General features: G+C 35.9%; 1 protein-coding gene across 7 annotated transcripts in view; it reads left to right on the top strand.

Moving 5' to 3' along the window:
• The window catches only part of LOC110631775 (histone-lysine N-methyltransferase ATX2), a 52,318-nt gene that overhangs the window by 18,395 nt on the left and 16,204 nt on the right, over positions 1 to 17,719 (top strand). For 6 of the 7 annotated variants that reach the window (XR_009149438.1, XR_002490568.2, XR_009149440.1 and 3 more), the window contains exons 19-24: positions 125 to 409; positions 1,124 to 1,185; positions 1,270 to 1,347; positions 1,522 to 1,617; positions 1,829 to 1,932; positions 2,003 to 2,150. Coding sequence is in view for 1 of the 7 variants with exons in the window: in XM_021779747.2 (XP_021635439.2) it covers positions 125 to 409; positions 1,124 to 1,185; positions 1,270 to 1,347; positions 1,522 to 1,617; positions 1,829 to 1,932; positions 2,003 to 2,144 (767 nt within the window). In the remaining 6 variants the exon portion in view is untranslated. Of the gene's footprint in view, positions 1 to 124; positions 410 to 1,123; positions 1,186 to 1,269; positions 1,348 to 1,521; positions 1,618 to 1,828; positions 1,933 to 2,002; positions 2,151 to 6,512; positions 6,915 to 17,719 lie in introns of those variants that run through there. The other variant, XM_021779747.2, reaches the window with a different exon arrangement.

The raw sequence follows: 17,719 nt of genomic DNA on the forward strand, positions 1-17,719 counted from the left end.
TTTTATGGATGCTTGCAAATTTTGTTGATTTCTTATTATATCGTTATCCTTTTAGTTTGTTGAATCTGTCAAATCTACAAGGCTGATGTTGTTTTGGTTCAAATCTTTCTTTTAATTGTGGTAGAGCCTTACAATTATTTTGGAAGAAGAGGGCGGAAAGAACCAGAAGCCCTTGCTGCTGCATCCTTGAAGCGCTTGTTTGTTGAGAATCAACCTTACTTGGTTGGAGGTTGCTGTCAACATCAATCATCGGGCAGTACACTACCTTCAAATGGAGTCGTAGGCGCCAGATTCTCTTCTAACCTTCAGAAAATAAAAGCCTCACAGCTTGATGCTCCTAACAACATTCTCTCTATGGCTGAAAAGTATAATTACATGTGGCAGACCTTCCGGAAGAGATTAGCTTTTGGTAAGTGGGTATTTTTATTTAATTAAGTGATTCTTTCATGTGTTAATGACTTGATGGCGTCGATATCATGCACCTATCTGATGATTTTGAATTGCTAAAGTATATATTTTTTCTTCTTGGTGAATGTATTACTCTCAAAGTTTTATCATAGAATTTTTTAGCAAGTTTACTTTAAAATTATGATCATTTATAGTAGGTTAAAGGTTTAAAGTCATTATTTGTTATAGAAGAGACTCAGATGAGTGGTACTCATGTTACATGGGCTTGGGTGTATGTGTGCATATGTTCTGGAATCAGACTCAGCTATTTCCACAAATTTTCATTGTTTTTATGTAATGTTTTTAAAGTCAAAACATCATACCTATGTATGAATATCCATATCTACTGCTGGTGTTTTAGGTTAAAACAAGTGAGTTGAATGATTGCGTTTTTATTTCATGTAGATGGTAGGTTATGCTTTTTCATGTGTCAGATTAGAGATAGTTATTTCACGTAGATGGTAGGCTTTTTCCATGCCTCGAACTTGTGACCTCCAGTTCACTAATGAAGTAACTTTATTGTTACACCAAAGCCACCCTCACCTTGCCATAAGTTACAAATTGCAATAATCATTCAAATTTGTATTTGAATTCCTTCTTACACAAAGGAGCATTTGGAACTTTAGTTGCCATTTGATTACTTCTGTCTGATAATTGGGAATATCTGTTGGTCCAGGCAAATCAGGAATTCATGGATTTGGCATCTTTGCAAAGCATCCACATAGGGCAGGGGACATGGTAAATTAATTTGCTAATTAATATGATATATTTCCTATGAAAATTGCATTTGTTGTTGACCTTTATGAACTTTATGATATTTAGGTTATTGAATACACTGGTGAACTTGTCAGGCCTCCTATAGCTGACAGGAGGGAACACTTCATATACAATTCATTGGTGGTATGTTTCTCTTTAAGATTATATCATTGGTGTTTCTCTTGTTACGCATATACTTGTGCTGTAAGCAAGTATAACTTATGTGATTATTTTCAAAAGGTTGAGTTGACGTACTAATTTTTCTGTTAGACATAAAAAAGTAGTAATATTTTATTTTATTTTATTTTTTAAATCCAGGGTGCTGGAACTTACATGTTTCGCATTAATGATGAAAGAGTCATTGATGCAACAAGGGCAGGAAGCATTGCTCATCTGATTAATCACTCATGCGAGGTGCACTTTTTCTTTTTCTTATTTTCTTTTTCTGTTTATAGCAATAATGGAAGTTTTATTTTAGTTATTTAATCTAACAACTGATATTTCGCTTTTGAACTTGTCAGCGATACTATGAAGATAAATGCTCACAATTTTACTTTTGTTGTCGACTGATGCGTAATTATATCAAATGTTAAGGTGTACTTATTTTACTTCTGTTTTGGTGCAGCCCAATTGCTATTCAAGAGTAATAACTGTTAATGGTGATGAACATATAATTATATTTGCAAAGAGAGATATCAAAAGATGGGAAGAACTCACATATGATTATAGGTTCTTTCCAAGCCCTCTTATGCAATTTCTTTTATTTGTTTTCTTTTGATACTGATTTTGTTCCTTTCAGGTTTTTCTCGATTGATGAACAACTTGCATGCTATTGTGGCTTCCCACGATGTCGTGGTGTGGTTAATGACATTGAAGCTGAGGAGCAAGTGGCAAAGCTCTATGCTCCTTGCAGTGAATTGATAGACTGGAACAGAGAATAAAAAAAAGTAAGCATATCTAAGGGCTATTTGGTCCTATATATTTTTTCTTTTGTTGAGCTCACTTTATTAAGGCATGCTATAAGTTGGCAAATCATTTCTTTTATGCTATTGCAAATTGATTTCTTTTAGGCATAACCTACATTAAGAAACATGTAATGAAATCCTAGTGTGGTACTGGCACCCTAAATCCTAACAAAAAAAAGGGGGGGAATAGTAGATACCATATCCAGTATTTGTTTACTCCATATGTTAAAGCCTGGAATATAGCATCTTCATATCTACTAACAAAATTGGTTACTGAGCTGGACTCTCTTTAACCTTTTATTGGATGTGGAGAAAGTGAACTTGGACTAGTTACAACTATTTCAAATTAAGCATAGCTCAGTGTAAAAAAAAAAATGATAAAATTAATCACTTACAAATCAACCTGGCCTTCTATCTCTGATTAATTGCTTAAAGCCTAAAGAGCAATCTCTCCAAATAATGAAGAGAGTAATCTCATCCATAATCAATCTAGGATCTTGATAACATCTCCAACATTAAACTGTTTGATGAACCCTTATATATTCATAGATAATATTCATCCCACCTCTGTACATGAAGGTTTTGGGGCAAATAATGGCTTGCATATCCCATACTATTTCAATTCCCCCACTCCCTATTTGAATACTCTTAGGTAGACTAATTCACATTTAGCATATAAGAAAAACATGTAGATGCTTTGTATCATAACTGTTTTACATTAAATTCCACATAAAATCATTATTAATGGGTATGTAGGTCAAGCTTTAGCTCATAAACGAAACTAATTTGCACATGAGCTCAATTTATAAGCCAATCTGGTTTAAATAAGCCAAATCCAAGCCGTTTATCTTTTTAATTTATTATTATTTTTTTTCTGAAAAAAGATTTTGGTTTACAAAGATGGGGGGCTCAGACTTGGAACCTTGCTCATGTTGAGATATAAACTTACCATTAGGCTAAGCGTGTGGGTGCTCCTCACAATTTATTGAGAACTCAAGTTAGTGCCTCTACAAAAGCCCTTATGATGCCATAGTGTCAAAAAACCAGTCTAAAACTACAGACATCTAAAAAATTATTTAACCTTCTACTGTTTATTGAAATTGATCATTTTGACAATTACTGAAACAGTGCTGATGGGAGCATGTTTAAACTCCTTTGCCTGAAATGTCCCAATAAATGTAAAGTAAATATGGGAAGCATCTCAGAGATATACGTTGGATAAGGGCTAGATATATTTCTTCGATCATGCAGAGTCCAAATACATTTTCATCATTTCCTTCCTCTCAAAAAAGAAGAAGTTTTAGGGCTTGTTTGCAGTACTGGTTTGGCCACTGTGAATAGTACCATTGAACAGAGTTCTAGGGAAATTTACAAAAATGATGATATTTGCTTACAGTTTGACGGAACAGAGTTCTTACATGAATTATATCAAAATTTACTTGTGAAATTGAGGAAAACTGGGTTCAATGCAACTCCAAACCTTTAAGTGATTGGACTCTTTGACTCGTAAAACTAGTCCTAATCCTCTAAGGGTTTAGACTCCCCTAGAAAATCAAAAGGATTAATTTTTTCCCCTAGACCAACAAGGACTAAGAAATAAACCCCAAAGAGGGAAATGACAACAATGGCCCTTCGCAAAATAAAAAAAAAAAACCTGAAAATTCATAAGTTAAAGAAATATCAAAACAATTCAATACTAAACCCTAGTCAAGCTCCCAACCAAACTTCTCACCATTGGATATATATCAGTGTTTGGGCACCACAACTAGATTGGCACACATTTTATATTCATGCTGCCATTCAGGTGTTTGCGTGTAATTTAGAAAAGTACCTCCAATCTCAACACTGGATAGACCCAAGGCTACTTGACAATCAACAGTTTATTGTGATTGTCTTATCATTTATCATGGAAAGTATCTAGTTCTATCAATGCTAGAAGTGGCTGCGCTAGGTTGAAGTGGACAACGTTATCCTTTCCATAGGATCTCGATTGTATCAAGGAGGAAAAGTTCTCCAAAGACTTTATATGTTATTAGGGTCTTGGGTCGATTTTTGATGGCACTTGAATTTATATGGATTTTTATTTTGAAGAGATATTTGGCACTTGAATTTATATGGACTTTTATTTTGAAGAGATTTTTCTTATGCAGTTATGCCCATAGTTGAATGTTTTGGATTGTTATCTTATATTTGAGATGAAGTATTGATGGTTAAAGCAAAAGGAAGACTAGAACAGGTGATAAGGAAGTTTTTTGAGGTGGACAAAGACAAGGATTCTTGGTCTAATGGTTTATTGGTTTTCAATCATTGGTGGGGCGCTACATGAATTATATACTAATGGTTTGGTGAGAAAAGCGTGAGCTGTCTTTGTTAGTCTTGTTTCTAATTCTTAGAAATATTCATGTATCAAGGTGAAAATTAGGGCCTATTAAATTAATGATCAGTGTGAATAAGGCCTGATTATTAGGCTGTACTTCTTCCACAATGCCCTCCATGCTGTGAGGCAAATTTTCAATGTAGCTTTGTGGCTATTTAAGTTTTTTGGCAATGCTAAGAGGACTGCTCAGGTGTTTTATCTAGGTTGGGTTTTGAGAATGCTTAGCGCATTAAAGGTTCCTTGAAAGCTAGGAAGGCTCTAGGATTAGATGAAAGTAATAGTTTTTATTTTATTTTATTTTTTTTAGTATAATCTTTATGGTTTATTTTTCATTGTTATTGGAGAACCTATGTTCCGTTAAATGCTTTTAATACTTGTTAGGATGATCTTCTTGCTCCCTTTGCTTTGCTCTTATAGTGGGTAATTCTTAAATTAATGCTGAAGAGTATTGAGTGGTATTTATCATGCAGTTGGTACTCTTATATTGAATTTAATAATTAGATGGTAAGCAGGAGTATTGAGAGGGGTCTAACTCATCAGGTTTTTCAAGTTGTTTTTGTCTTTTACCTATAGTTTTTGTTGTTATTGTTATTTTCTTTTTGTTACTTCACTTTCTCAGTTTTTAATCTTATTATAGATTTTTGGGGTGGGATTATTGCTTGAGGATCAATGTATATAAAAATGTTTTTGTTGGTAATGCTTCATGAGGTTTGAGATACTTTTCCTTCTTTGGCAATGTTTGATTGAGGATAAGACTCTTAACATATGAGTTGTATTGGGAGGTAATTATAGGTTGATTGCTTGTTGGCATCTCCTATGAATGTGAGCATTTCTTCAAGATTAGATGGGTGGAAAGGCGCCTCTTCTTTTCCCTTGTTTGGTGTCTTATTGAAACTTGTCTATATAATGTTCTGCTTGATTGTCTTTATTTAGTATTCTCATGTAGGTGAATGCTAAGATTGAGAAGTTCATGATGGATGTTCTTTAGAATAGGAGACTTTAAGAGGGGATCATTTGGTCAGCTAGGAAGTGGTTCATGAGCCCTACTATGATATTGTGGAAGGGGTTTGGCTTTTGATTTTTTTTCATCCAAAAACATTGCTCTAATTGGAAAGTGGTTGTGGTAGGTTCCTTCGAAGCTGGATTCCTTTAACTGCGCAGGGTAGGAGTAAATGTGGCTTGTATTAAAATGGTTAGCATGATAAGATAGGAACTAATGCTGCTCATGGAAGCACATAATGGATTATTGCATTGGTATACTATTTTCATTAAATATAAAGTTGGTAATGCTTCTTGAATTTGTCTTTTATGGTGATTTGCGGGTAGGGTAGGGGATGATTCATTTGTTGATACCTTGTCATTTTTATTTTTTGTCTGCTCTTCATCATTCTCAATTCATGTTTTCTGAAGCCAATATCAAAATATTGTTGTGCACGTTTTTCTTTGGTGGGAAATTTTCAACTAATTAGCGATCATGAGTGTAATTTGTTTTTGGTTGATAATGTTCATTACAATGGCAAAGGTCAAAATTTTGCCAAAACTGTCATTACTTCTCAAATTTCAAAAACTTTCTAGAAATTTGCATACCAGTAAGGAGAATTAGTGAAAACTGAGATTTGATCAATGGAATTCAAAGGGGAAGGCATAGTCAAGAAATTTTTACAACCAGTGGTAGGTGGCAGAGGTCATGCAATCCCACATAGGCACATATGTGCACGTAGATCAGCAGTACCATTGCCTTCATGCATGCCTTCTAGCTCATTGTATTGACACTCATTTATCTGTACTCCATTCAGAGTTGGCTTCCACTTCTTGAATGTACCTTTTGAATCTTTTAATTCAATTTTTTTACTCCTTCATTTCTCCTGGTTTTCATCACTCCACTGCTTCATCTTGTTAATATTATTGTTTCTACAGAACTCTCCTGCACATTGTACTGATAATTCTTCCCATTTTCCTTTGTGCAGAAATCTCTCAGGCAGATTGTTTCCTCTCCACAATCTGCTCATCATCATTGCATGCCATTTTGTCAAAGACTAATGGGTTGTGGAGCTCTTGTTTTTGTCATCCCATCTTTTGCTTTTACTCATCTTATTGCCATAATGCAAAATAATTGATTCAGCTTTTTCTCTAGCTAGTTCCTGCACTCTGCCTGAGTATATTAGCTTAAGAAAGTTAATGGAAACAACTTACTAATCAAACTCGTAATTTACAGGACACCCTATTAATTTAGTTTGTATCTCAAATTCTCAGTCTGTTTTACTTTGTAAATCACCTTTAGGTATCCTGATAATTATGTATAAAACCTTTGTAAGGGCCTTTTCAATTTTTCAAATGAAAAGTTAGTCCTCAAGGAATTTTGTGCTTCATTTGTTCCCTGCAATGATCTCTTGAAAAATTTCTCTATTTTAAAATTTGTTTTCTTCAACACTTCTGAGTTGCTTAAATAATAGAGGTCTTATGGTCTAGGGCCTAGTATTGCTAGTGTTTTAAATAACTTTATCTGTTGTGTTGCAGAATCAGACTCTATTAACTTGTATCAGTCAATGATATGTGAATTTTTTGAAAAAAGCAACAAAATGACATAATGAAGAAATCTTAATATCTTAAATAACTATTTACTAAGAAATTCTGATTTTCTTGATGCAGTTGCTTAAGTTTTATTACAACATTATTTTTTTGCTAACATTGTATTAACAATAAACAAGATTGAAATTAAGCTTAATCTAAAATTAAAAAGATAAAACTTGAAATTTAAGAAATTAATATAAGTGACAAAATTTATGTATGTATTTTTGAAATTAAGCGGTACAAATATTATTATCGAATATAAATGGTTACAAGCACCTCTATTAAAAATTTAAATAAAAAAGTGAAAAATATTTAATGGTCCAAATGAAAAAAGAAATAATGATTTTGTTTGAACTCATATTAAGCCTTTGGGTGGTGGCCGATTTTGGTTTGAACCGGCCTGGAGCCACCGTTTCAGTTTTGGTCCGTGTCTAGAACCTTAATCAGTACTCCCCTCAAGGTTCCAGTTCTGGTACTTATCCAGGTCTGATCTAGTCCGGTTCAAATCCAATGGCTTATTATTTTTTTTTTCAAATTTTTTATTTTTTAAATAAATAAATTGGTTTAGAGAATCGAATTGGATGGTTTCGGTTCAATTCCAGTCTGATTCATTCACGGTTTGAGTCAAATACGGGTTTGACTAGTTATGGTCTAGTTTCGGCTCCGAAATGGCCCATAGCTGGGTCTACCTTTGAGTGTGGGTTTGATAAAATCTAATGTTGCTATGTTTGGATGAAATGATTTGAAATAAGAGTTTTGAATTTTATTTATTTATTTATTTTTTATATTGCTTGAATAAAAGTTTGCATTATTTACGTAGTTAGATTCGTGAATAACATGAGATTTATAAATATGGCTTGAAACTCATTTGAATTAGATTTCAAGTGACATCTTTATTCAAATGAAATAATTTCTTTATGTATGAACTTAGTCTAAATTCATGACTATACTTATGCATTATCAAATTCAAATATTGTATTTCAAATTCCTCCATCCAAGTGTTATGAATTTGTTAGATATTTATGTATTTGGATTTTGAGAGGAATCATTGAGAAAATTTGGAGGCTTAAAACATTTTATTTGAATAACTTCTAGACCCATTTCAATTTCAAAATATTCCTTTTTTATTTTAAATTTATGAAATTGAAAATTTGAAATATTCATGAATCCTGAAGAGAATATTTTCTGTGTATTTTCTTGAATGAGATACAAGATATTTATATACAAAGAATCTTATAATTAAGTATTCTAATTGGGAAGAGATTCCAATGATTATGCTAATTAATTAATAAAGAATATTATGTACATAATTATAGGATTGACTTTCTATAACACGCTCCCTCAAGTTGGAGCATTGATATTAATCACACTTAACTTGTTACAAATGTAGTCAACCCGAGCCCTATTCAAAGCTTTTGTGAAGATATCTCCTAATTGCTCTCCGATTTTGATATGCCCTGTTGAGATGATTTTTTGTTGAATCTTTTCTCGAAGGAAATAACAATTAATTTCAATATGCTTAGTACGCTCATGAAACATTGGATTTGAGGTGATATGAAGAGCGGCTTGATTGTCACACCATAGTTTGGCAGGAGATGAGGTCTCAAGACTCACTTCTTCCAATAACTGACGTGTCCACATAACTTCACACACAGCTTGGGCCATAACTCGATATTCTGATTCAGCACTCGAGCGAGAAACTACAGTCTGTTTCTTACTTCTCCAAGATACTAAGTTTCCTCCAACAAAGATACAATATCCTGTAATGGATCTTCTATCAATCTTTGAACCTGCCCAATCCGCATTTGAAAAGCACTCAATATTTAAGTGCCTATGATTATTATATAAGAGATCACGACCTAGAGCACCCTTCAAGTAATATAAAATTGGCCCCAAAGCTTTCCAATGGGTAATAGTAGGAGAGGACATAAATTGACTTACAATATTAATTGAATATGCAATATCTGGATGAGTTGCTGTGAGATAATGAAGTTTGCCAACCAATCTTCTATACATCTTAGGGTCCTCAAATAGTTCACCATCTCTTGCTGTAAGCTGAAGATTGGGAGTCATTGGTGCACTACATGATTTGGCACCTAATTTACCTGTTTCCGCTAATAAATCAAGGACATACTTCCTCTGAGATAAGAAGATGCCTTTCTTACACCTTGAAACTTCAATGCTTAAAAAATATCTCAATAAACCCAAATCTTTTGTTCGAAATTGAGTTTGAAGGAATGACTTGAGTGAAGAAATGCTTGCATAGTCATATCCAGTAATGACAATATCATCAACATATACTATAAGTAGGATTAGTCCAGCTTTAGAATGTTTAAAAAACACTGAATGATCAGACTTGCTCTTTTGCATACCAAACTGCTAAACTACCTAATTGAACCTGCCAAACCAAGCTCGAGGACTTTTGTTTCAGGCCATAAAGGGATTTTCGAAGTCTACAAATTTTGCCTAACTCCCCCTGAGCAACAAATTTTGGTGGTTGCTCCATATAAACTTCCTCCTGGAGATCACCATGAAGGAAAGTGTAGAAAGAGATGATTCTCATTGATTTCAATTAATCTGTACATGGGTATATATATACAATTGATTCCTATAATTGTGTTCTACTAATTAGGAAAAAATCATAAATAAGAAATCCTAAATAGGAATACAGAATACAGAATATACAGAGAAATAATATAGTGATTGACTTTCCATAACATAGTGATTGACTTTCCATAACACTCCTCCTCAAGTTGGAGCATAGATGTTAATCATGCCCAACTTGTTACAAATGTAGTCAATCCTAGCTCCATTCAGAGCTTTTGTGAAAATATCTCCTAACTGCTCTCCAGTTTTGATGTGCCCTGTTGAGATGATCTGTTGTTGAATCTTTTCACGAATAAAGTGACAATCAATCTCAATATGTTTGGTCCGCTCATGAAACACCGGATTAGAAGCAATATGAAGAGCAGCTTGATTATCACACCACAATTTCGCAGGCAGGGAGGTCTTAAAACCTGTCTCATCTAGTAATTGAAGTATCCACATTACCTCACATACTGATTGTGCCATGGCTCTGTATTCGGATTCAGCACTAGATCGAGAAACTACACTCTGCTTCTTGCTTCTCCAAGACACCAAATTTCCTCCAATAAAAACGCAATATCCAGTAGTTGACCTCCTGTCAACCTTAGATCCAGCCCAGTCGGCATCTGGAAAACATTCAACATTCAAATGCCCATGATTGCCATATAGCAAACCTCTTCCTGGAGCGCCCTTTAGATAACACAAGATTTGTTCCAAGGCTTCCCAATGAGCAACAGTTGGGGAAGACATAAACTGACTTACCACACTAACGGCATAAGCAATATCCAGTAGTTGACCTCCTGTATCTCTCTTGATCTTCAAATAACTCACTATCTCCTGCTAACAGTTGTAAAGTTGGAGTCATTGGTGCGCTACAAGGCTTAGCACCTAATTTTCCTGTCTCTGTCAATAGATCGAGGACATATTTTCTTTGAGACAAGAAAATACCCTTCTTACCTCTTATAACTTCGATACCCAACAAATACTTTAACAATCCCAAGTCTTTGGTCTAAAACTGAGTTTGGAGAAAGGTTTTAAGAAATGAAATACCTGCAGAGTCACTCCCAGTGATGACAATGTCATCCACATAGACTACCAAGAGAATTAGGCCAGCCTCAGATTGCCTATAAAATACTGAGTGATCACACTTACTCTTTTGTATATCAAATTCCTGTACTGCTTCACTGAATCTCCCAAACCATGCCCTAGGACTTTGTTTCAAGCCATAAAGAGATTTCCGAAGCCTACAAACTTTACCCAACTCCCCCTGAGCAACAAACTCGGGTGGTTGCTCCATATACACCTCCTCCTGAAGATCACCATGAAGGAAAGCATTCTTGATATCCAATTGATGCAGGGGCCAATCATATGTAGCTGCTAAAGAGATAAACAAGCGAATAGAAGTAAGTTTAGCTACAAGAGAAAAAGTATCAGAGTAATCAACCCCATATGTCTGAGCATATCTTTTTGCTACAAGGCGTGCTTTCAACCTAGCCACAGAACCATCAGGATTTACCTTTACTGTAAATACCCATTTGCAACCAATAGCTTTCTTACCAGTAGGCAAAGGCAATAGTTCCCATGTACCATTAGCATTTAAAGCCTCAATTTCCTCTTTCATAGCATCACACCAGTCAGGATGAGACAGTGCCTCATTAACAGTATTAGGGATAGGAACAGAGTCTAAAGAAGTAACAAAACACCGAGAACAAGAAGACAATTGATTATAAGAAACAAAAGAAGAGATAGGGTAAGTATATGAACGTTTACCTTTACGAAGAGCAATGGGTAAGTCTAGATCAGAATCATGATCAGTATGAGGTACAGGATCGCTCAACGAAGTAGCTGGTGGAGGATCTGAGTCAGGAATCTCCAATCTCCTGGAATAAACATGAACAACGGGAGGTCGAGTAGGTTTAGAGACAGAAGGAACAGGCTGTGGGAGAGGACTAGACATTGGTTGGACAGTATATATTAAGAGATCATCCTCCTCCCCCTGACTCTCATACATAGATGATGGAGGAAAAAATGGAGTGGACTCAAAAAATGTGACATCTGTAGAAACAAAATAACGATTAAGAGTAGGAGAGAAACAACGGTACCCTTTTTGGAGCCGGGAGTACCCAAGGAAGACACATTTGAGAGATTTTGGATCCAATTTAGTAACCTGTGGATGAAAATCATGCACAAAACAGGTACAATTAAAAATACGGGGTTCAATAGGGAACAAAGATTTTGTAGGAAACAAAGTAGTATAAGGAATATCCCCATTAAGGACAGAAGACGGCATACGATTGATAAAAAAACATGCCGTAGAAACTGCATCCGCCCAAAAGTGTTTAGGTACTTTCATATGAAAAAGAAGAGCACGAGTTACCTCAAGAAGATGACGATTTTTTCTTTCGGTCACGCCATTTTGGGATGGGGTATCCGCACAGGAAGACTGATGAAGAATGCCATTTTGTGTCATATAAGACTGAAATTGTGCTGAAAAGTATTCTTTGGCATTATCACTTCTTAATATGCGCACAGAAATATTAAATTGAGTTTTGATTTCATTACAAAAGGCACAAAAGATAGAAAATAACTCAGAACGATTCTTCATTAAATATAACCAGGTAACACGAGAGTAATCATCAACAAAAGTAACAAAATAACGAAATCCAGTTTTAGATGTAATAGAACAAGGACCCCAAACATCAGAATGAACTAACTCAAAAGGGGATGAAGCCCGTTTATTGACTCTAGACACAGAAGGCAAACGATGATGTTTTGCAAACTGACACGACTCACATTCTAGTACTGATAAAGACTGAAATTGAGGACACAGCTTCTTCATGGTAGACAAAGAACAATGACCCAATCTACAATGAGCTTCAAGAGGTGTTAAGGTACTGGAGCAAACAAGCGACCGTGGTACATGATTTTCCAGAATGTAGAGACCACCTGACTCGCGTCCTCTACCAATAATCTGCTTCGTCGTAAGATCCTGAAACAAACACTGGTCAGGAAAAAAGGAAACAGAACAATTTAAGGTACGAGCAAGTTTACTAAAAGAAAGTAGATTAAAAGAGAATTTTGGTAGACACAAAACAGAAGACAGAAATTGACGAAGTCGGGTTCGCAGTTCCACAACCCATGACATAAGAAGTAGAACCATCAGCTAAAGTAACAGTAGAGGAAGTGAGATTAGACTAAAAAGCAGATAGAAGACTAGAATTACCTGTCATGTGATCTGTCGCACCAGAATCAATAACCCATTTGGATGAAGAAGACACAAGGCATGTAGTGGATTTACCTGACTCAGCGATCGCAGTGACATGGGAACTGGTAGGCTTTAGAGATGCCTGATACTGGGAAAATTGTGCAAAATCCTCTGCAGATACCAAAATAGTTTTCTCAGAGGAAGATATCAGAGAATTCTCTGTCACGCCATATTTGCCATCTGTGATCGCTGATTTTTCCTCTGAAGTTGCGGACAATTATATTTTGTATGGCCAGGCTCATGGCAATAATAACAAATGACTCCTCTTGAGTCCTGATTAGAATTAGCCTCTCCATTACGCTGATTACTTCTGTTACCTGTAATTCCTCCTCTACTTCCTCTTCTATTACCCTGTTGTCCATTTGGATTACGGCTAATAAGAGCACTACTGGCAGGCTGTGAAGATTGAGTACTCTCTGTACGAAGGACTCGTGTGAACGTTTCATGCAAAGAAGAAATCTCAGAACTGGAGAGAATCTGAGATTTAGCAGTCTCATACTCTGAAGGAAGGCCTGCAAGAAAACTCATAACAGCCAGTTGCTCCCGTTGGGCCTGCTGAACTTTTACATCAGGACTAAAAGGCAACAATACATTAAGTTCCTCATATACTCGTTTAAAATCCATAAAATAAGCCGTGAGAGATTTATCCTCTTTCTCAGCACGGTAGAATGCCTTACAAACATTATAAATACGAGAGATATTCCCTTTACCAGAATACAGAAAATCTAAGTAATCCATCAATTCCTTAACAAATTCATTACTTCACTATGAATCGAGTTCCGAAGCTGCACAAACAACCGAGCATCCTCCCTTAGCCAAGTTTGTCGTGTATCATCAGTGGGTGGATCTTTAATAAGGTGATCATCCTTATCAATGCTACGCAAATAGACCCTAACAGTCTTACTCCACTCCAGGTAATTCGAACCATTAAGTTTGTGTTCCGTGATCTTAGTCATCACCGGAATCACATCAGAAATAACATTCTTATTGTCTGCCATTTGTTGAGACAAAGAAAACTAACCGAAACGCTAATCCAAAGTGCTTATAGCAGCAAAATAACCCAAAATCACAAATCAAGCAAATACCGAAATAGGATCTGAGAGCCAAACCTCAGAAGTCCTTTAATGGTATACTGGATCAGGCAACAGCACACAGTGGTGTAATGAGGGGGTTGAGGCGACGGCGGCGATGTTGATCGGGGTTGAAACGGCGGCCAGCCAAGGTCTCTCTGGTGGGTAGTGAGAACAAATAGTCACCCTAGATTGATGACCTGCTCTGATACCATGTAGAAAGAGATGATTCTCATTGATTTCAATTAATCTGTACATGAGTATATATATACAATTAATTCCTATAATTGTGTTCTACTAATTAGGAAAAAATCATAAATAAGAAATCCTAAATAGGAATACAGAATACATAATATACAGAGAAATAATATAGTGATTGACTTTTCATAACATAGTGATTGACTTTCCATAACAGAAAGCATTTTTGGTATTCAACTGATATAAAGGCCAATCATAACTAGCTGCCAAGGAAACAAATAAGTGAACAGAAGCTAGTTTAGTAACAGGTGAAAAAGTGTCAGAGTAGTCAGTCCTATAAGTCTAAGCATATCCTTTAGCTACAAGGCGAGCCTTGAGACAAGCCATAGTACCATCAGGGTTCATTTTCACTTTAAAAATCCATTTACATCCAATAATTTTCTTATCTGAAGGCAGATGCATCAATTCTCAAGTACCATTAGTAACTAAAGCCATCATTTCCTCTTCCATTGCGGCACGCTAGTCAGAATGGGACAATGCCTCAGCAACAGTTTTAGGAATGGAAATAGTGTCTAGAGAACTAACAAAATAACGAGATGAAGGAGACAATTGATCATAACAGACAAAGGAAAAGATAGGATAAGTACATTGACGCTTACCTTTGCGAAGAGCAATGGAAAGATCTAAGTCAGACTGAGGAGCAGTGGATGAAATTGGATCTTCTGATGAAGAAACTGGTGGAGGATCTGAGTTAAGAGTCTCTAATCTCCTAAAATAAACATGAACAACAGGTGGGCGATAAGGTCGAGCAGGTGCTGGTGCAGGAGGATTATGAGGACTTGGCTGAGGACTTGACACTGGATGGACAGAATAGACTAAGAGATCATATTCCTCCTCCCGACTCTCATAACTAGGAGAGGGAGGAAAGAATGGAGTAGATTTAAAAATGGTAACATCAGCAGACACAATATAACGATTAAGGGTTGGAGAAAAATATTTGTACTCTTTTTGAAGTCGAGAATAGCCAAGGAAGAGATACTTAAGAGATTTGGGATCCAGTTTAGTAATCTGTGGACGAACATCTCTCATAAAAAAGTACTACCAAAGATACGAGGTTCAACAGGAAACAAAGATTTAGAAGGAAACAAAATGGTATAAGGAATGTCACCATTAAGCACAGATGATGACATACGATTAATCAGGAAACAAGCTGTAGAAATTGCATCATCTCAAAATTGTTTAGGGACCTTTATTTGAAAAAGGAGTGCTCGTGCTACCTCAAGAAGATGTCTATTTTTTCTTTTAGCAACCCCATTCTGGGATGGAGAATCAATACAAGATGTTTGATGAAGAATGTCCTTTTGTGACATATAGGCTTGCCAATTGCCAGAAATATATTCTTTAGCATTATCACTTCTCAATATATGCATAGAAGTATTAAATTGAGTTTGAATCTCAGCACAAAAGGCATAAAAAATAGAAAACAATTTTGAACGATTCTTCATTAATAACAATCAAGTAACACGGGAATAATCATCAACAAATGTAACAAAATACTTGAAACGAGTTTTAGAAGTAATAGAACAAGGACCCCAAATACCAGAATGAACTAACTCAAAAGGGGACGATGCCCGTTTATTGACTTTAGGTGTAGAAGGTAAACGATGGTGCTTAGCAAACTGACATGACTCACACTAAGACGGACAAAGATTGAAATTGAGGACATAATTTCTTCAAGGTAGCCAAGGAGGGATGGCCCAAATGACAATGAATTTTGAGCGGAGTTAAGGTGCTGGAGCAAGTAAGAGATCGCGATACATATTTATTCAGGATGTAGAGAGCACTAGACTCATATCCTCTACCAATAATCTGTTTCGTCGTAAGATCCTGAAAGAAACAATAATCAAGAAAAAAGGAAACCGAACAATGTAAGGCACGAGTAAGTTTACTAACTAAAAGCAAATTAAATGAAAATTTAGGTAGACATAAAAAAGATAAAGAAATAGATGATGTTGGGTTTGCAGTACCAGAACCCATGACACAAGAAGTAGAACTATCAGCTACAGTAACTGTAGAGGAGGTAGGATGAGACTAAAAAGATGATAGAAGACTAGAATTATCTATCATATGATCTGTAGTACCAGAATCAATAACCCATTTGGATGAGAAAGATACAAGGCATGTAGTGGATTTACCTAACTCAGCGATAGCAGTGACAGAGGGAATTAGAGGCTTTTAGAGATGCCTGATATTGGGAAAATTGTGCATATTCCTCTGCAGATATTAAGACAGTTTTCTCAAATGAGGGTGCAACTGTAGACTCATCTCTGAGACTGCTGATTCTTCCCCTGAAGCTTTAGACAATTGTATTTTTTATGACCAGGCTCATGACAAGAATAACAAATAACTCCTTTTGAGTCTAGATTAGAATTGATTTCCCCATTACGCTGATTATTTCTATTGCTTGAATTTCCTCCTTTATTTCTCTGTTGTCCATTCATATTTCGACTAACAAGAGCACCACTAATAGTTTGTGGAAGTTGGGTACTTTCTGTACAAAGGACACGTGTGAATGTATCATGTAGAGAGGAAATTTCAGAACTAGATAGGATTTGAGATTTATCAGTCTCATATTCTAAAGGAAGACCTGCAAGAAAACTCATAACAACCATCTGCTCTCGTTGAGCATGCTGGACTTTCATATCATGGTTAAAAGGCAACAAGACATTAAGTTCTTCATATACTCTCTTAAATTTCATAAAATAAGCCGCAAGAGACTTATCCTGCTTCTCAGCACGATATAATGCTTTGCACACATCATAAATACGAGAAATATTTCATTTACCAGGAAATCTAAGTAATCCATCATTTTCTTAACAAATTCACAATGATTAATTAAACTAATTACCTTACTATGAATCGAATTCCGAAGTTGCTAAAACAACCGAGCATCTTCCCTAAGCCAAGCTTGCTTTGTATCATCAGTGGGTGGATCTTTAGTCAGATGATCATCGTTGTCAATACTTCGTAAATAGACCCTGACGGTCTTACTCCGCTCCAGGTAATTTAAATCATTAAGTTTGTGTTCCGTGATTTTAGTCATCATTGGAATCACATCAGAAGAAATAGCCTTATTGTTCGCCATTAGATGAAATTAACAAAATTCTAACACAGATTAATAACCAGCTCTATCCCAATCTTCAAACAAACTTAATAAAACTTAGAAACAAAAGAATTCCGTGAAAACAGAACCTGAAATTGCTCGACAGTGAACTGCCTGAAGGAGAGAAATATTTGAGATCTAAAAGAAATGCCCCAAGCTGAACAATGAACCACGGAACTAGAATCACAAAGTCGAGGCGACCCTGGGACAAGAGGCGTGACTGTCGGACTTCACCGGAGGAGGGCACACGTGCGTTCACGCGCCGGCGCGTGGAATGGGGATCAGAACTTAAGAATGGCGCGTGAAGGCTACGCGCTTCAA

Source organism: Hevea brasiliensis, chromosome 6 (assembly GCF_030052815.1).
Source record: "Hevea brasiliensis isolate MT/VB/25A 57/8 chromosome 6, ASM3005281v1, whole genome shotgun sequence".
NCBI lineage: Eukaryota > Viridiplantae > Streptophyta > Magnoliopsida > Malpighiales > Euphorbiaceae > Hevea > Hevea brasiliensis.